Source organism: Cariama cristata, unplaced genomic scaffold (genome assembly GCF_000690535.1).
Source record: "Cariama cristata isolate BGI_N322 unplaced genomic scaffold, ASM69053v1 scaffold13971, whole genome shotgun sequence".
Lineage (NCBI taxonomy): Eukaryota > Metazoa > Chordata > Aves > Cariamiformes > Cariamidae > Cariama > Cariama cristata.
Window position 1 is genome coordinate 47345 of NW_009597613.1, and position 20249 is coordinate 67593.

The following is a 20249-nucleotide window of genomic DNA, read 5'->3' on the forward strand; positions in this document are numbered from 1 at the left end:
GTCTGTTCAAGGATAGTCATATAAGGCTATGCCCCTTGCATTCATTCTTATCTTACTCTTAAGGGAGACTAAGAAGTTTAAGAAGAATATTGACACTCTCTTTTCTCAAAAAAGTCGTCATGAAAAAAAATGAAAGGCTTTGGGTTGCATTGTGGCTACTGTTGGTCACTTCGCCAGGATGGAGGAAGAAAAATGTTATTGTAGCTTCATTCTGATACTGAGAACATCTTTCTTTTGAGGAATATTTATTCTCTTTTAAAGGAGCCTTAGCCTTACTAATAATAGTTGAGACAGGAAAAAAGTGCTAGACCTACTATCTCCTGCTCAGATGCAGTCCTTGTTTTTGAGGGAGGCTAGATTTGTGCTCTACTCTGTGCTTTGTGTACTTTGCTGTCTCTGGCTCCTCATGAAGACCGCTAGTCTATTTGTCATTTTCTTTCATATAAAAGAATTACTGTGAATAAATGCATGCTAGAAATTTTCCAACTTGGTCAGTCTCCAACTGATTCACTTTCTCATGTTTTCTTTGCAGCTTCATTAGTTAGCCCTTTCCAGAGGGATAACTTCTCTTAAAATACTGCTTGTGGTGTGCCCACATTCTTTATCACTCTCTTCTGAATAAAAAAAGTTTGTCAGCAGAGTCAAAGAAGAGGGTTTTGTTTTAATTTCCTCTGTGTGTTAAAAAAATATTATTGGTATTTCATTTTGAAACTCTGGGATTTTGATTTTTCTATGTACGAGGAGGGATTCAAGATCAAGTTTCAGATTTTGTTCTCTCTTGTACATTGTTTTTTGCTTTCAAAGTACTTACTATCTTTTCTGCTTTCAAAGGAGAATCATCATTTGCAGACGACCTAGTAAATATAGTGTAGTGGGACTGGCTCACTAACGTACTCACTTCTGGAAGCATAGTTGCCCTTATGGTTTTAAGTCTTGCCTTCAGAGTTTCCAAATTACCAAGAGTCTTGACCAAAAATATGTCAGTGGTTGCAGCATCCCTTGAACATAAAAGCACCTCTTTAAACTTGCACCCCGATAACTGGAAAACTGTAGTTTGTATCTAAGAAATTTGAGTTTCTGTTATTTATACACCTAGCCTGTGGGTAAACTGGAACAAACACTCCTGCTTTTTTGAGTAAGATACAAGAGCACATAATAAAAAATCTGAGACATCCAGGTGGTTCCTCGGTGGAGGGGCGAAACACCACAGGAGAAATGTTTTATTTCTTTACTTAAATGTTGTGACTAATAAACCTTTCAGACCTTCTTTATGTTTTACTCAGCAGTAGAATAGGAGACACAGCAAAAAGCTTGGGGTCTTGTGACAAAATGTCTAGTTAGATCCATATCAAATTGAAATAAATTATTCCTTTTAGTTAGCAAAATATGTTGAAAGTTTCTGTCCTGGCAAGTCCTGAAGGCACACGAGGCTAAGGTGGTATGTAAATAAAAGTAGTTTAGTACCCACTCTGTTGCCCTGCCCTCAGTTCTCTTCTCATTCTGAATGTAATAGTTGTCAAGCCTGCTGCTTACGTTGACATGCTTTCTACTCAATTTATCTTCTTTCTTGTAATTTTCTTTCCGAAAAGGCTTTTCAGATAGGGACCTATTTTTCTTAAGCCTTCCTGCCTTACAGCAGTGGGTAAAGTCCTTACCACTTGAGATATTTTGCAGACTAATTCTGGGTTAGAACTCCCTCAGGAAATTAATTACATTGCCCTGCTGTAGCCTTTGCCAGAGAGAAAAAGAAGGAATGTACCTTGAAATTACCTCTAGGCTCCCTGCAGTAACAATTTCCAAAAAACATTAATTACTTGTACCCAAAAGGCTGAACTGAAGCCTTTTCAGATTACAGGAACAGTGCACTGTGTGTTCTCTGCCGTGCTGGGTTTTGCACAGGAGTTAGTCAAGAGAGGAAGACCCCAGTCTTAGTCTCACTTGATATCCTCCAGAGCTTGTTTTCCTGAAGAGTAATTCTGGAATAATTGCAGGTACGGTTGTAGTTTAGTCCAGAGTAAGACAACCTTGTTCTTTCTTACTTTGACTTTGAACACCAAAAAAAGTGCTGCCAATCAACTAAGTGTGTCTGGCTGCACTGGGATTTCTTCAGGAGTATTCCTGAGTCCTGCCTTGATCTGAGTTGTCTTGTCAGCTCTTCATGCTGGAGAGCTTGGAACCACTTAAGCATACTGCCTTGGTCAGCATGTCTAGTGGTGTAGTTTCACAGCTAAAAATGGTTTTGTTTTTACCATGGCATAACTCTCACTTCCCATTAATAGAAAGACAGGTACCTTAACTTCGTACCTCCAGGCAATTACTGGAAAGTATCTTGTATAGTACTTAGATAACTGATAGGAAAGACTACAGGTCTTTGCCTATAGTGGAGGATAGCAGTCATACAATAACTATCTTGCCGAGAATTACCTTGCCTCAGATTTTCTTTTTTACTCATGCAAAAATCACTGCTTTGAAATGTCTGGCTGGGCTTTTTTGGGGTATTGTCAAGCTTTCCTTTGGCCTCACCAGTTTCAGCACATGTTTTCCTCTCCTCTATTGTCTTCAGGTTGACCGTGTGAAGACACTGCTGCCATATAGACAAGTGATCGGTCCTCGCAGGAGTTAGCACTGCCGTTCTTCATGAGTTGAAGGACTCAAGGCAGCAATATTGCTCATAGATTATATTACTTAGTGTTGTATAAATTGATTCCGAGACCTTTAGTGATGATGCATAATTCATAGGTTGCCATCTTTCCGACACAGACCCCATTCCATTTGGATTTTTTTTTTTTATCAGATGTTCCTCTTCACATATACTTTGAAACACTATTAAGGAAGGATGACATCAAAGGAGAACCTATTGATGCCTCATCTTTGGGAGTGGAATTTAAAGTATCTCCAGACAATGGTATGTAAAGCAAGATATTTTAATATTTGCAAGACCGTTTTTCTTTCATTTGCCAGTACTTTCTGCCCTGTAGGGCTTCAGTTTATAAATTTCCCAGAAAGCAGGTTATCAGAGAAGATAACTGGCTAAGGCTTTAGGTGGAAGAGGAATCTCGTTCCAGACTACAGGGTCAGGTTCTCCTGTGTTGCACTGAAATGATCCTGTCAGAGCTGTAGGAGGGCACTAATACAAGTGGGGGGAGTTTGGACCATGGGTTCTCTGCAGACACAGGTGCCTGACTGCAGTACTGTTTACTATTCCTATCAGAAGTCTGGTTTTTTCCATTATAAATAGTTCAGCAGTTGAGATTGCCTGTAAATTGCACCAATGGAAAATAAGTTTTCAACTTGATACATGCTTTTTCTGTTGTAGACTATAATCAACATAATGTTTCGGTCAAACAATGGAGCAGTGGCTGTTTATCTAATTCTAAATCTCAGTCAGTGTCAGGAACATCTGACCAGCTGTCAGAAGGAAGAAAGAAAAGACATCTAAGTGAGACAGCAGTAGGTAAGAGAAAAATGGTGTTGCTTAAGACGGGACTACTTCTTTAAAAATATGTACTGTATAAATGAGTTTGTTATCACAGGGCTTTGAGAACTAATTTTAAGTTGTCTCCAAAATGGATACTGTTACGAAACTTTACAGGAGTGAAGAAATGGACTTAGAACACCATGAAAATAATTTACTATTTTAAAGCATAGTAATCCTTCTCTTTTTTTCTTGACTGTATATTACAAAAGGAGACAACCTTCTGTATTTTATTTTTGGAATACTCTCAAAGGAAACTGTTCAGCAGTCCAACTGTGTTTTTCTATTACTGGGTGTCATTATTTTTAATACGAAGGCTTTTCTTATAGTAGTCAGTGAAACAAACTGAATTCCAAAGTTACCTGTCAAATCATGTGCCCAACCAAACATTTACCATTCCTAGCATCTTTGGTCAACTATGTTTCATTTGTTCTGTACTGTCATTCGCGGTTGTGGTTTCCTTCCAGACTGTTAAAAGGATTTGTGGGTAGCCAGTCTTTATAATTAGTGTTTTCACCCTTGTTATCTTTATGTTTTAAGCCATTGAATCTCTGCTTCAGCACTTGGTAAATTAATGGAAAGTGCCCTGAAAGTTCTGTAGAAGAACATGATAATTTAGGGACAAAAAATTCAGCATACCATTGTAAAGATAAATAGCATCTTACCTCTCTAGGCTACTAGAATGTAAAACCTGGCAGATTCTGTTACAGATTTCTTTATGTGAACTTTTGGAAAACTTTTGGCAAAATTCCTCACGAGGCATTTGAAGAAAATAAATCACTGAGTAAGAGGAAAAACTATATTAGTTTAAAATTTCCCTTAAGAAAGAATTGAGAGCTATAAATGATCAGTTAACATTGTGGAAAAATACACTTCTGGTGCATATCCAGGTAAAACTGCTAGTGTAATCTTGCAATACAGATGGAGATACGGGAATTACTGCAGAGATGATTTAACCAAAAATTATAATCAATTTGAAAAAACAACAACAAACCAAAACCACAAAACATGACCCCAAACCAAAAAAACCCTATTGATTAGAAAGTCACAGGAGAGAGTAAAAGGTTGTTTTGGACACACTGAAAACTGTCTTGGATTTAGAATTTTATTTTTTTTTCCCTCTCTCTGCATCATTCCCTGTGTGCATTACAGTCCTCTCCTTTGCCATACAGCCTTCTCTTATGCTCTGGGCCTGTGTCTGTGGGGGCTGCTGTGCCCTGTCCCCCCTCACCATCAATGGTCCTTTTTTCCTCACTACTCGCTCCCCTAACCCAATCCCCAAAAGGAGGATGCTGACACCGTGTTCCTTGCAACCACGTTTTTTCCCAAAGGGTACTGTCATGCACACTGAGGTCAACAATTGGAGTTACTTGGGAGCGCTAGTAAGAGAGAAAACTTCTTGCTATAAGCCTTTTGAAGGTACAATTAGTCTTCTGCCAATAGTATTTAGTTCTTTGAGTTAATGGAACAAAAAAAGCAATCTTTTATCATGAGGATCATAGTTTCCCAATGCCAGAAAACTGCTTTGTGGTGTACTCGTGAGTAGCAGCAGAAGTTCTAGCTTATTAGTGCTATGGGTGTAGCACTACATATTTATTCCTAATTTGGGCTCTGTCTAGGAGAAATTATCCATGGGGAAGGTCAGCCTGATGAACAGGGCCAAAAATAAAAGCTGTGTGCCAGGGAGTTGCAGAGCTGCCTGGGAGATGAAAGTTCATGTCCTTGACCCAGCCTGTGCAATACAGTCTTCAGGATCAGTCTTACCTCTTTTTTCCATGTTGGAATATGCTGATTCTTTTTATTAGTTAGTATATTAAATCTGAGCTCTCTTGTCTTACTGGAAATTAAGGTAGAAGGAAAACAGAAGACAGGTGGTTAAATTCTGAATCCCCTAAATGCTGCTTACGCTGGGACTGAGTAAGAGTAAACGAGAATTACGATTTTTCTGGAGCAGTGGACCACTACTAGAAGAAACCAGACATGGAGATCTAGAAGCTAATTTTGTTTGTTACCCTTGCTGCCAGTTTTGTTTTATCATTTATCAAAGAAGACACTGTCAGTGAGGGCTCAATGAACTGGTACGTCAGTGAGATGCACTCCAGCTAGGGAAGCATTGTCAGGGAACACTGGGGGCTTTCCTCTAAGTCTGATTGCATTTGCTGTGTGTGTGTAGTCTACGGCAGTTCCTGAAAAAAAAGAAGCAGTATTTGCCCACGTGAAGCTTGCTCCACGTGAAGAAATCCTTCATAGAAGGAGAGAGATGAGTTTTGTGACACAACAATGACAGGATGAGTAGCAAGTGTTTATTTAGATGGCTTTTTTTAGTATTCAGTAAATTGTAAGTGCTTAGCTGTGGGCTTCTAGAAATGACTTTACTATTACTGTATGGAAAAATATCTTTAGTCTAATAGACAACGGCCGATACACATTTTTTTTTGTTACTATTTTTTGTGACAGGTGAACGTAACACTAGGTTTGAGACATTCTCCTTTCAACGTGCAGAACCAGAACCCCATAGTGGTCTTGCTGCCATGACCAATGTCAATGCGATGTCTAGGCCTACTCACAGCACTTCGTCACAGGTAAACCAAAAATACGTAGCTGTCTTAACTGAAATATCAACAGAGAGTTGTGCAAATTAATAATCAAAAACCACATGCCTTTACATCTAATTTAGTGTTAAATTACAGATCGTTTTTACATTAAGTGGATTACCTTAAGTAATTTATTCCAGATTGAGTATGTGGTGTTCCTAAAACAGATACTTGCTTGTAAAAGAATTTTGCAGATCATATAACTGGAGTGTAAGTTTAGTTCATTGGCAATGGGCCTTTTTTTTTTTCCCAAATTTCATTAAATTTACTGTGATTTATGTTCCTAGTTTTACACAAGGACTCTTGTGACCCTTTTTTCTTGGTGCAGCTACATAAAATGGCCTCATGGTGCAAATATAGGCACAGAATTTGTTAACTCTCAGCTTCACTATTTAGAACCTTCTGTGCAGAACTACAAGCAAAGTCTGTGGTATATGAATTTGCTGAGGAGCAGCAGAGCTCTGGTTCAGTAAAGTCCCTGCAGAAACCCACTTTGCTTTATTGGAATTCATTGAGAATTTCATAATAATATTCAGATTTCAGTCCCGCAGTTCTGCTAAGCCTAGTGGTATATTGGTGCTGTGTAATTTGTCATGTTTCAGTCTGGTGAGCTGTGAGTCTGTTTCAGTCTGAGCTCCTGGAGAGCCAAGTTTAAATCTGCATCCCCCATGCAGTTTTGACAATGCACACTCGCCCTGTTTTTCCCTTGCTTGAGCGGATCATCGTCAAAGAACAGTTTTTTAGAACAAACTGCTTCCATTAACGTTCAACTAGAAATTGAGATCTTGTAATATGGAATGTACCATGATTTAAAACTAAACTTTCTCCTGTAATTGAGGAACCTCAGTTTTTGACCCCTGTAGGTTCCATGCACTGGTGGGCAGAGACCACCACCAGGAATCCTACTATGATCATGGCAAAGAAATTCAGATTCTGTCTTCTGCACGTCTTTCAGAATACCGCTTTCCATGGAGGCTGTTCTTCACTGCTAAATGTGGCTTCATTCTTTTGGAATTCTTAATTGTATCACACTGAAAAACCACTTGGGTTACAAGTTAGTAGGCAGATTATAGGAGGTTGTCTTTGTAGCCTGAACATTATGAAGGCGGCAGCATTAACTTCAGAGTTCTCATAAGTGTTCAGAATTAACTCTAACTGAAATCAAGGAAGGGAAACTCCCACTGATTTCAGTAGGAGTTATGCACGCAAGAAGTAAATCTCAGAGATGAGATAGTTTTAAGATTTGTTGAGATTCCATTGGGGGGCCGGGGGGAAGGAGTTCGGAAGTCATTAAGCCACTAGAACACGTGTTCAAGTTACAGACTTTTTCCTTGTGCAGTTCTAATGTTTCTCAGCTAACATGTAGTTCCTATGATTTGAGCTGATGAATCTCCTCTTACATTGATTATATTACACAGCATAATTCCAGGAGGAGGTTGAGAAGTGAGAGCTCCTATGATATAGACAACATTGTTATTCCAATGTCGCTGGTGGCACCATCGAAGCTGGAGAAACTACAGTACAAAGAAATCCTTACCCCAAGGTTTGTTCATGACCTCTTTAGTTGCAAAGAAGATATCAAAATGAACATGAGAATATTAACTGAGTATATTGTTAACATGTAGTTAAATAATTCTATAATATTAAGATGATCTTTTCAGGTGCTTGGTGGGTTTTTTTTCTGTGCAATTCAGTTTCGGTGACTGGACTGGTGGGAAGACCAGACAGCTGATAGCACAAGGGAAATAGTCACAGGGAGGTGGCAGATGCACAGACTGGCTAAAAATAGAAGTGGGTTTATATCATCTTAATTGTACTGATATTCATGGCCTTAAATGTGCCTTGAGGCTGACATGCTCTGAACAGCTATTTGGAGGTTGCTGTCTTTTTTGTGTGTTATGGTTCATAAGAAAATAGTTAACTATTTCCAATGAATTAAACAGAAATGGTTTTAGCCTATATTTTTAAAATGTATCCATTCTGATATAGTAGAATAAGCTTAATTTTTTCCATACAGTGTAAATCTATAATCCATGATTCTAGAGAAATCTCTTTTTTTAGAAAAAGAACATCTTTAGATTGCTAAAACAGGGTAGCTGATCTCCTGTGCTGTAATTCAGTGGCTTACTAGCAAATTGCCTGAAATGGCTAAATGCAGTTGTTCCACATTTTAAATCTCTAATTTGAATTCCTTTTTATATTGTCTTTAAAGCTAAAAATATTATTAAGACTATTGGATAGCTTAAAGACTGTGTTGGGAAAAGGAAAGATTAGATATTGGGTTGGGAAAGGAAAATCTAAATTTCAGGCATCTGTTACTGGCACCTTAAATTTGAAACTATTTTATTTGAAAGAAATTTTGAAGCACAAGCAGTGTTGAAGAAGGAGTAACTAACAACATGGTGCAAAACAGAAGAGTCGTCTCTGCTGCTGAAATAATGAAACAGCGGCTAGGTAAATTAATTTAACTTTCCTTGTCTCATTTCTAGCTGGAGAGTTGTTGAACTTCAACCTTTAGAAAGATCTCATACAGATGAAGAAGAGGTAGGCTGCGTTTTAATTAAACCACCAGTTTTTAATTAAACTAGATTGAACAAATAATTGGGATAATCAGTATATATTTCCCAAAGTCACTGACTTCATGCAAATCCTGGTGACTTTCAAATTTCCAAACCAAAGTATCAGATTGTGAAAATGTGTCTTATCCCAACCTACTCGATCCTATGGTGGATGACAGAAACGTCAGTCTGTGTGTTAATAATCATTTTTCAGTTCTTTCTTTGACTCTTCTGTCCCTTGCTGCTGGCACAGTTGGGGCTCCCAGAGGGTCCCTTTGGTCAGGCCTCCGCCTCCCCTGCTCCTGAGCGCTGGGATGCTGGCTCTCTCAGTGCAACTGTCTCTTCGGGGCAACCTGTGCTATTAATGTCTGTCCTTCTCTCTCATCCTCTTCTTTCGTGGCCAGTTCCCGTGGCATGTTGCTCCTCAGAAGGTGATGCGGCATTTTGCCTGTGGGCCCAGCAGGTTTCCCTAGTTTTCTTCTCAGTGTTTGTTTTCCTGCAGCCCTCCTGTTGGGAGCAAACTTTTCTTCCTTCTGCTATGTCAGGAACAATGTAACCTTCAGCATTTCCTGCTTGCCGCTTGAGCTAAGTTTGCACATCGTGTGCTGCTGTTGCTTCCTCCAGACATAAGAATCTACCTTTTTCTTCCAAGGAGTATCCATGGACTTTGCAGCTGGGGGTCCCTTTCTCCTCTAATCAGGCATTTCCTAACCCCAGTGTGAACGTTTGAGCAGATCTCATCTCTAGGGTGGTTTTCTGTCCTTCCAGTCTTTTTGTGTCTCCTTGTCCAGAAACCTGCCAGTTTTGCTGTCCTTCGGACATCTCTAATCTCCCTCCAGTCTCTGCTAAAGGCCACTGTCAACTGTTGCAACTGTAGTACTTGTAGTCATACCTTCATGCACGATATCTGCTCTTCAGCTACTTTTTCAGAGAATCTCCACGACCAGGATTTAGATGCCTTAGCAATAGAAAAAGATTGCATTTGGGTGGCACTACAGAAGGTTATGCTAAACACAGTTAAACAAATTAAATCATTATGCCAAGCCCTTGGGGTAGAAAATACACTCTCCCCAAAGGCTCTAGCTTCCTCAGTCTTACTAGGTCAGTCTATAGCTGCCTGCTCCATGGAAATGAACCTTTCCTTCTGGAGAGCATCATGTTCTCAGCTCCCTGCCTGGTGTAGTTGCACTCATTTGGCACCATACTTTTGGGTCAGAAGGAAGAGAAGAACTTACTCTATCCTTGCCTTTTCTGATGCACTTGAGAAATTCTTGTGAAATCTCATGGTCAGATTTATGTCACTTCCACCACTGTCTTTTGGTTTGGTACCATCTCTGCTAGCAGGAAACATGCCTGATCTTCTCTAGTGAGAAGGTCAAATTAAATACACAGGAGAACTCTCCTGTGAGGATATTTAATTAAACCATTTAGAGAATAACTAATAAGGCAGCAAGGGCACACTATCCCTTGAGAATCTACTGTTCATTGCTCTCTCTTCATCCTGGGATCTGTGGGGAAAAAAAAGAAGAATTTCAATAGTGATCTGCCTTCAGGGCTTCAAGGGACTTGCGTGGAGGACTCAGTAGATTTCTTGTTTGGATTTCAGATCCCATACAGATGACTTGTCTCACGTACTTTTAGCGTATTTTGCTGAAGGGACTTCAAGGTGTCTCTCTGTAAAACTTATGGGCTAATTGCTTGTTTAGTAGCCCTCCTAGTACATTTGTATTTGGCATAACTAGTTGATCCTGTATGATTCATCCCTTGGCCAGGAAATAACTTGAGTTAAGAATAAAGCAGCTTTGCCTCCTGCTGTGGTCCACTGCTTCTGTATTGTCTGTCAGCTGCTGGGTAGAATGAGAAAGGAGAGATGTCACACAAGAGAAAAATGCTAAAGATCTTGTTTCTCTAAATCATCATGTGCCAATTCTCCCCCTTTCTTTTGGGATCATGTTAATTGGTTTGGATGTTTTTCAGAGTACTGAAAAAAAGGTGGTTGTCTGATCATACTTCTTCCACTTCCTTGCTTTAGGTTTTAGGCTGAGTTAGATTTGTGTGCTGGTTTTGGCTCTTCTGTCCCTTCCCCCTTGTTTGCTTTCCACCGCACAGTAGTAGTCTGTGGTGGTAACATATAATAGTTTCTTTTCTGCCTATCTTCTGCTTGGCTAAATTTAAAACTTCTGGAGTTGTCCTTGTGTCAGCCAGCAGTTAGGGATTTCTTCCACTTGATAGCTTTTTTGTCTCCTTTTTTTCTCTTCCTTCGCTCTCTTTTTTATTTAAAGGCTTTCAATGCAACAACCTGTACCCATGCAATAGACCTGCACCAAAAGTTTCCACGAGTTACAAAATAATGTAGGGTCCCAAATTTGTCACGTTCTACAGGAGCCGCACTTCCAAGGACGGGAACTCAGCACCTTCTGAAAATCAGGCCTATTCACTGTGCCTTTATTTGAGTACAAAAAACTTAGCTTTTCTGGGTGTCTGATTTTTTTTTCTGGAAATTTTGCATTACAAGGACAAACATAACAGTTGGGCAATGCAAAAGTTAATCTATTATCTATGTCTGCTCTATTACTTGCTCTAAAAATACTTAGTTTTGGGAAACAGAGCATTTGAGTTTCCTGGTTTGCATGTGTGAATTTGCAGTCTGTTACTGCTTTAAGGCATGGGAGGGTGTGGCACAGGTTTTCCTGTTTTATTTTGGTTTTAACTTGTTTTGTCCAGGTTAAAGTTTCTGGCAAGGCACGGTTGTAAAGTAATGTTCAAGTTTATTTTGTAGTTGTTTTAGAAATGACAAATACTTTGGAATAATTCTGTGTGTAATTAGTTTTGCATAAGTGTTTTCAGGGCTTATGACTCAGTGTTTCCCGTGAAGCCAAAGACTGCAACGCAGGCTTTGTTGTTTGGAGAACCTTTCAGAAATACTCCTGGTGCTATTCAACATTAATACACAGTGTCTTGTAGCCTAACTAGATGCGATGGGGAGGGAATCCAAATCTTGGTTTGCTTTAAGTCTTTTTCTTTGAGTGAAATCATTAGACATGCCTAACAAACAGGCCTTCCCAATAGTCTTTTCTCTCAACATCACTGCCAGATCCATCCACAGAGGAATGACAGTTCTTTTGTCCTTTTTCAAACTAACATTAGTGGGGGGGGAAAAAAATATCAAATTTATCCAGTTATAGCGACTTTAAATTAAGCTAAAGTTGATAGAGGAAATACGTAAAGCATTACAAAGCTGGAGAGGGGCAGAGGCTGTACCGAACCAAGTAGAGACCTTTTACGCTGACGTGATGTGATTTTTATCCATAGAGCAAAGAATAATTTTTAAATAAGAAAAACGTATTACTTGTTAGTCCTCAATGGAATAGGTAAAACTAATTTTAAATAAACAAGTAGTTAAATCTGCTATCACCAGCTATGGAAAAGGAATGGTAAGGCTTATTTCTGTATTTTTCAAAACTCTTTGCTTGGAGAGGAATGTGGACTTTGATTTTTGAAAGGAAGCCTGTTAAAAATGAAGTTTCTTCCCAGCATGAAAAGTTTTGGCAATTTGCTAAGAAAAGTATTTTCAAAGTCTAAGTTTTTCTTTCAAAATTATCTTTTGTTTCCACTTCAAAGGAAATCTGAGCACACAGAAAAATCCTGAATTTTCCCTGAGGGAGTAGCACTTTTGTAGTTCATAAAATTCTCACTTTCATGCCACACATCATTGACCTTGGATGGAGAGAATCTGAACTGAGCTGCAGCCCTGTACCAATGCCATCCAAGTGACAGAGCTGGTGAATTCCAGAGAGAGGAGGAAAACCATTAAGTTGACTTGCACGAAAGGAAACCAGCAGCTAACAAAGTGGTTTGTGTTTAACATAAATAAATAAAAGCAATGAGGAGTCTGCAAAAAGCAGTCATGAGATGGGCAAACAACGCAGACCTGTTTGTCTTGAAGGTTCCTGTTGAGTGCTGGGCTGAGGAGGAACTGGGCAGCTGTGGTTTTCACAAGCGGGTCCGATTCAAATCAGACTGAAGTCTTTGGGATCCTTCTCATTGACCTGATTAAATTTCTTTGTGGTGCTATAGCTCATGACCAGCCGCCTAGGTTGGAAATGTGCTCTCTGGCAAGCCAAGTGCCACTACCAGATAGTTTACAGCAGCAGAAATGCATTGTAATACTGTGCATTTGTACGCATAATGGTCACGAACTACCTCAGTGCTGCAAGACTTGATACAAAGAATGGCTTCTGCAGAAAACCTCCGGGCCGTTAGTTGTCTGGAGTGGAGTACTTCCAGCTCTAGTGTACGGTGCTATCTGGCACTGCAGTGACGACTCCACATTTGGTTCTGTATTTTATCAGACTCAGTCGGAAGATAAATGGTGTTACTTGTATAGCACCACTGAGGATTTTGCTTTATAGAAAAAAAATGCAAATTATTTTCCATGACCTCCTGATCATTAGTATAATTTTTGTCCAGGACTGATCTGGCAGTGCAGCTTCACAGCTCCTATGACCAGGAATTGTTTTTTCCTAGAATTTTTCTGCTTTTGAGTTGGGAGTGGCTGGCATAAAATCCATGGCTGCAGCACCCGTGTGCTCTTGCCAACCTTAGCTTTTTAGGTGAACTTTGAAGAGGCTGACTGGTTCGGAGCACTTTGAAATAACTCTGAGCTGTGCTGGAGGGGTCCTGCCAAGAGCTGGCCCTGCCATCTGGAGAGCGAGGGGGAAGGGTAGCAAAGTGCTCCTCACCCAGCCGTGTTTAAGGAACAAACTTCCCGTGTGCTGCCAACGGAAAAATGAAGATGGTTCTTTCAAAGTGAAGGCCTGATGCGATAGCTACATCTGAGGAGCTTTACCTAAAAAATTGGCTCTTGTTTGACTACAGGCAGTTAAAGTACGCACATTAGGGCCATTTTAAGCTGTACTGGGGTCGTGCAGTTCGTTTGCTAAGAAGTAGTCTCTTCAAAGCAGAAACCATTTTCTGCTTGGTTTCGTAGCCGGAATGCAGCACCTCAGGTTTGTTGAGTTGCTCTCGATGTGGAGCTATCAAAGTCCTTGGTGATCTCAGACCTATTTCTCCATGCTTAAAGAGCACCTGGCAAATCCTGCTGCCTCCCAGCCTCCTCCTAAATCAGTCTCTGGAAACTCCTGGAATTTTTGCTTGTCTTTATTATGTGCTTTTAATACTGCCTTGATTTGCAAATGAATACTTGTCCTCTTAATTTTCTGCCTCTCACCATAGAGAAAAATGTGTTAGTTGCATGGGGGGGGGGGGTATAATTTCTATATCCATTCAGATCAGCCACAGACATGTAAAGAAATAAAGTAAAAGTGACAGCATCCCATATACTAGAGCTCCAGTGAGAGTGTAAGCTGAATGCATGTATTTTGATGTGCCTTTATACTGCGAACATGCATTGTGTTGCCTCTTCTTGTTTGGTGAACAGACCTTTGCAGAATTATTTATTATGTTGGCTGCCTTTGTTTCTAGTGATGTTCATAATTATGGCAGCAGCTATCCCTGTGTTCCCTTACAGATAGAAGATCTGTCAGATGAAGTTTTTTCCTTACGTCATACAAAGTATGAAGAAAGAGAGAGAGCAAGGTGGTCGCTGTGGGAGCAGAGCCGCTGGCCCAGAAGGAATAGCAGGCAGGTGTATTGCCTTTGATAAAAGCATTCCTATGGAACCACTGGTGTTGGTTGTTGGTGCAGCAGTTTCCGAAATGCTGTCACAGAGAAGTTGTCTGAAAATGAGGGCACTCTATTAATTCACTCATCAGGGACAGTACCAGGTATTGTTTGGTTTTGTGGCTGGAAAGGGAAGGCAGTTCTGAAGTATGCATACTTACAGAAATTGGGCATGTTAGTGACCTGGTATTAGTGAATAAAAATTGTACTCCCATACTGAACGCATAGCTCTGCTAGTTTGTGCCACTCCCCATTACTACCACTTTAGTCACCAAGTGTAACGTGAGCCCTTCTTCCCTCACCTGACTTAAAAGGAAAGTCGGCTGCATTCAGAGACCTGTCACTGAAGGGTCCTGGGCTGTGCCAGGGACCTTAACGCTTAAAAAAGTCATTGTGTGAAAAAGGTTAATTCTCACAGGCTTGCCGTCTGGTGCTAAACTCATCAGAATTAAATATAACCCCTAAAGGTCTTGCAAAAAGTAGTGCATATAAGAGCAAACATCATAAAGCTGTATCTAGCTCTGGGAAAATGATTCCCATAAATTGCTTCAGAATCTGCCAGGACAAAAAGCATCCTGTAAGTGCTGGGGTAACTTTTTCTGCTATTTATCATATGCTTGTGTCTACTCTTGGCTGAAAGTGAACCATGACACTGTGAATAAATACGCAAAGATAGCTTTTTTAATGCAGGATAAAATTAGAGCTAAACCATATTAAGGAATTCTATTTTAAGCAATTTTGAACATAAAAATACTTCAGAAAGTGCACTAAAAAATACAAGTTCTGTATGTACCCTTGATTTTGAAACTCTGAACTCCTTAGTGAAACCTTAGGGCTATTTGAATTCAGAAGTAAAACTGCCACTGACATCAGCAAGGTCAGACTTCCGCCTGGCATTTAAGATGCGTGCCAGTATTTTATATCTAGTTCAAATTTGCAATAAAGACGAGGTCAGCATTTTTAACCGTATTAAATTATTTTGCCTGCTTTGGAGATGAGTCCAGAGCAGAGGTGGGAAGGGGGAGCCCAAGGACCCGCTGTTTCTTCTCGAGTTACATTGGTACAGTCTGCTGACAGTGCAGTTTGGACTCCGCAGGCCCCTGTGAACGATGCCATGTTCTCCCAAGTGGGAACAGCCCACAGCCCACGGACTTCTCTTGTCCAAAATTACAGTTCTGGTGAGCGTGTGGAGCAAGGAGCAGGACCGGGTCCAGCCACCAGCTGTTCTGCAGCCAGAGTGTGCCTATTCCAGCCCTGTTTTGTCCATTTAGCTCCTCCACAAAGCCCTCTTCGCTTTGGCTTGTGACAACAGAGTTGTCAAGAATGATGTGTGTTTTCATCTGCTTTTTTGATTTAAATAAGTAGAAGATAGGTAGCATGTGTGGAGAAACTGAACACTTTGAAAAGAAAATCTAAACCGTTCCTTGTGATGTGAAGGGGCAGGGAGTAGCTTTTAAGACTTTCTTTTCTTGTCTTGCACTAGATCTTACAGCAAAAATGCCGATGGACGACACAGCCAAGATTCAGTGCAGAAGGACCACCACGGCAACTCCTGTGCCTCGCTGCATTGCACTGCTGAGACTTGACTTCGGAAGCCCACAGCTCTGTTTGTTCAGGGATTGCCCAACTCTGCAGGGAGAGCCAGGAAGCGAAGGTGGGTGCTTCCAATAGCCTTCAGGTCTGATCAGATTTTCAGTGACCACGATCTCTAACCTAAACCAAAGAACCTGAACATACCCTCCTGTCTCACTGATCAGAATCTCAGGCTGTCACCCTAGTTTGTGTGGACCGAATGTAGCGTTATTCCTTAGAACGAGGGGTGTTGGCCAGGTTTCCAGATGGGCCTGATTGTTACAGGGTCAGGTATCCTGATGGTCTGGCACCAGGGAAAAGAGCTTCCCCGCTTCCTGTACTGCACTTGTTCAATTGTAGCTCTGTTACTAGTTCAAAACCATATGAAGCCAGCTTACATTGACAGCTGGTGCCTAGCACTGTCGTATTCTTTATCTGAAGAGCCCTGCAAACATTGTAAAGACAGACACTCATTTGTTACTTGATAGCAGATCATTCTGCACATAGCTAATCAGTTCAGACTCAGCTGAAATCCCTTTTTCCCCTCTCTCCTCTTTTTCCACTCTCCCTCCTACCCTTCTGATTCCTTTCAGTCTGGGCTGTGGGAACTTCGAGTTTTTCCACTAAAAGATGAAGAGGCAGACGCTTTACTGTGCCAAGATCAAATAACTAATCAGACAACTGAAATGTCAAGTGCAGCTTTCCCCAGCGACTCCCACTGTACTTCATGCCCAGCCATTGGTTTGCCAGACAATGGCCATCCACCGAGAAAACAATCTACCGAGGAGTCAGAAGACTGCGAAAACGTTTGCCTGGGAATCAACAATACAAGAAAACAAAGGTGACAGGGAATAATGTGGTTCATTAAGAAAGCCAATTAAGGTGGAGAAAAGTGTAAGGTAAAATCTCTCTTGTTCACACAGCATATGACAGCACAATTCAAAACCTGTACGTTAGCTGCATATAATATATTTTCTTTCTTGCTTTGTAACAGGCAGGATAAATCCCAAAGACAACACTTTCTTCTTCCTGAACCCCAAGAGAAAGTAATTATTTGAAGCTGGAAGTCCAATATTCCCAATGTCGGGAGTGGGCGCACATAAATTGCTGGCACCATTCACTTTCTGTTGTCATATTGCCACATTTGTTAATAATCATCCTTTTCTGTTTTGTTTGTTTTCAAATGCATTTCTGGTTCTAGTGGATTCTGGTGCAGCAGGATATGCTGTCTACCGTAACCAACAACTTCAACTGAACACAGAAAAACTACCTGAAAAAATAGTGGGGAGAAGCAATAGCCTCAGATTATTTTCCTGTGTGGCATGACCATGGGGCAAAAATCTGCCTCTCTGAATGCATGTGCGTAACCCATGCGTAAGGTAAGGGTAGGGGAGAACCAGCGGTTTCAAAGCAGGCATTCTGGAAGCCTTGCATCTAGCTTAAAATCTGTACTCAGCTCTCAGTAGTGCCAGGGCATGTTTCATATAGCTGTCCTCAAGCAATAAGATAGAAATAGACCACTGCATTTCAATAGTCGATATATCTGCTACTCAGAAAGTAGGGTTTCTGCTTCAGTCGTGTGGGAATAGAGAAACGGAAGGAAAGAGAAGTCGAGTCAAATCAGTGATGCAGCTCTTTGAATATTGTGTTCTGGGTCATCTTACTTCCTTAGTCTTTCAGTAGCTAATGAGGCTCATAATATTTTTGCTTTAATATGTTAAAGACAAAGTCTTGTTCCCATTTCTGTACAGTGCCTTGTAAGAGTCTCGTAAGTATGCCAACATTTGGTGACTAGCTGAAAAGGAAAAGATGATTGATGTCTAGAAGACCAATAAAGAAAAAAGCCCCAAAGCTTTCCATTGTGACTCCGGATAGATGTTTAATTTCCCGGCAAGTTCACAGTGAGGAAATAAAAGCAAGTTCTTTAAACTTGCACCTAAATAGCATAGTGTGGAATGTATCTGCAATCTCAAGAGGTATTAACAAAGATTAAACATTGAATGTAGGTATAATCCAGCAATGGGAAGTTTTTCTGTGTAGGACAGTTGAAGGCAATACAATAGGAGTCTCTGATTTTGTGCAAATTTCCCCCCCCCCCATGTAATATCTGGAATGGCACTGGACAGATGACCCAGTTTTAGTGTCAATTTTTTTTTTTTTTGGTCAAAATGACAGGAAATATACACTGGGCATCTGAAAACAGTTCAGTAAAGTTTCAACACTACAACCTATTGCTACATTGTAGTTTATTGCACATTCTGATTATTTTTTTAAACACTTTTTTAACACTGGTTTGTCTTAAACTTGAATCTTGCCTCAATGTCTGATACAATAATCTTTGATGCAAGGTTGGTTTTTTTAATTAAAAGTTATTTCTATATATGTTGTATATAGTCTGAATTTGATGGCCTTTTAGAAGGGAAGAAATAGCAGTGATGCTTCCTCTTGGCGCAGAGACCCGCTTGGCCCAAGAATGGCTTTGCACACCCGCTGTCGGGGCAGCAGCACTAAGCTTTCCTGTCGTACTGAAGCTGGGCTGGTGCTGGGAGACTGAGGTCCCCCTCAGCATCTCAATACAGAGGTGGCTATTTCCATCCTCTCTCTTGTCCTGCACGTGCATCTGCTGCTGGGAAAAGGTTTCTGAAAGTTATGCGTCTCAAATGCTTTGCAGGTCTTTTCCATACCCGTATCCATCCATTCATTAAGAAGCCTGATCCGACCAGCTCTCTCCTGGCTTTTTTGTAAGGTCAGGAATTCCTGCTCTGTCTGATCCCTGGGGCAGTGTGAGGAGTTTCTGCAATTTAAGAGATGGGACAAACCAAGTAAACCAGCCGGTTAGCTGCCTTACATGTCCTGAAGGTGCTGTCAGGAAATGGAAATGCAATCCAGCATTTTACAGGAAGGAGGAAGAGGAGAGTGTTTTTCTAGATGGGGGGGGGTGGGAAGGGAAGGGAAGGGTGTTAAAATGGGGCCAAAAAACTCTGTGCGATAGGAGCTGGATTAGCCAAGTCTGGTCAGCCTGGTGCCCTGGAAAGCTGTTCCTGCACTGCTGTTCAGTTCCCTGCTGTTGAACCATTGTGTTGCTTTTGGGTCAGTCTCCAGTGTGCTGGTCTGAAGCAGCTGCGTGTTACACTGCCAGCTCCAGGGGCCGCACAAGCGGTTATCGATAGGAGCAAGGGTAAGCACATTTTCTTTGTCCCCTCTTTAGATGTTCTTGTCAGCCATTGTGGGAACCAGCTAGTGCCTCACAAGGCAGCAATAAAAAGGCTAGCCAAAGAAAGGCTGGGCAGCCAGGAGACTGAAAAAAAAAAAAAAAATAATCCCTGGAGAAACTACAAAAATGTCTATCTGGTCATTACCCCACCCCACCACTGTCAGAAGTCTTTTCTGTAAGGGCTGCCTGTCAGCTGGCTAAGCCTGAGACAGCGAATTGCAACTGCCTTCACACAAAGAGCTGCCCGAGCAACTGCACGGCTGGAGAACTGTGCCAGGGCATTTCTGTCTCCCCACGCCCCCGCCACGGGGCTGCTCCCCAAGCGGTGGTTGGTGCGCAGGTTTCTGCCATCAGTGAGCGGCACCAGCAAGTGTGGCAGGCAAAGGCCAGTGTGGAGAGCGACCAAGAACAGGCGGCATTTGCTTTTCTCTGCCCACCTCCTGCAGCCCTTCATCTGGCAGGGGCAGGTGGGGAACACTGCGCGCATGGCAAGCAAGATGCTTCTCGGGAAGCCCTAGGCTGTGCTCCTCACCCACAGCACCTCATCGTTTGCCACCTTCTTGCAGCAGACCAGGTGCTGTACCCTGTCCTCTCTGTCTCTGCTCTGTGCATCTTTGCTCCAGCCAGTCAGGCACCTCATTATTTTTTTTTAGCAGCCCCATTTCACTACTGGGACAAGGTTACTGAACTTAGTCACAGGACTAGCCCCTCTCCTTTCATCATCTTTCCCTGTGCTGCATGCAGGAGGAATCAGTACTAGTACTCTCACTTATTGCCTGCAGCCCTTTTCCCTGCAGAGCTGGACTCCCACCTCCAGACAGTTCTGTTTTGCATGTCTGTTGGTGTCCTGAAGAAGCGGCTGGTGGTAGGAGCAAGCTGAGAGCTCAGAGGCAGGCTCATGCTTGAAGCCATAAAATGTGCACGAGACGCCCTGCTTGTTTTCTTTCCTTTTCAAAGTTTTAGACAACAAGGGGGGGGGGAGGAAAACACCCAACCTGTTTGCCTTTTGGCTTGTTAAGCTATGAAAACAGCTGTTAGTGCTGCTCCTAATGTTGTGGCTGAAGGTATTCCAAAGGCTGACTGTGAAATACCAACTTAAACATAGTGCAGCAAGGCCCCCCCCCCCCCCCCACACAAGGGGGGCGCCAGCCTTC

At 41.5% G+C, this 20249-nt stretch overlaps 1 protein-coding gene across 1 annotated transcript in view; it reads left to right on the forward strand.

The window, feature by feature from the left end:
- Window positions 1–16925, forward strand: part of KANSL1L (KAT8 regulatory NSL complex subunit 1-like) — a 57716-nt gene extending 40791 nt beyond the window's left edge. Inside the window, 9 exon segments of the mRNA XM_009708964.1 lie at window positions 2795–2905; window positions 3317–3454; window positions 5933–6057; window positions 7488–7612; window positions 8559–8613; window positions 14158–14270; window positions 15793–15884; window positions 15887–15963; window positions 16475–16925. Of these exon segments, the coding sequence (XP_009707266.1) occupies window positions 2795–2905; window positions 3317–3454; window positions 5933–6057; window positions 7488–7612; window positions 8559–8613; window positions 14158–14270; window positions 15793–15884; window positions 15887–15963; window positions 16475–16726 (1088 nt within the window). The 3' untranslated portion in view covers window positions 16727–16925.
- Window positions 16926–20249: the final 3324 nt, after the last annotated feature.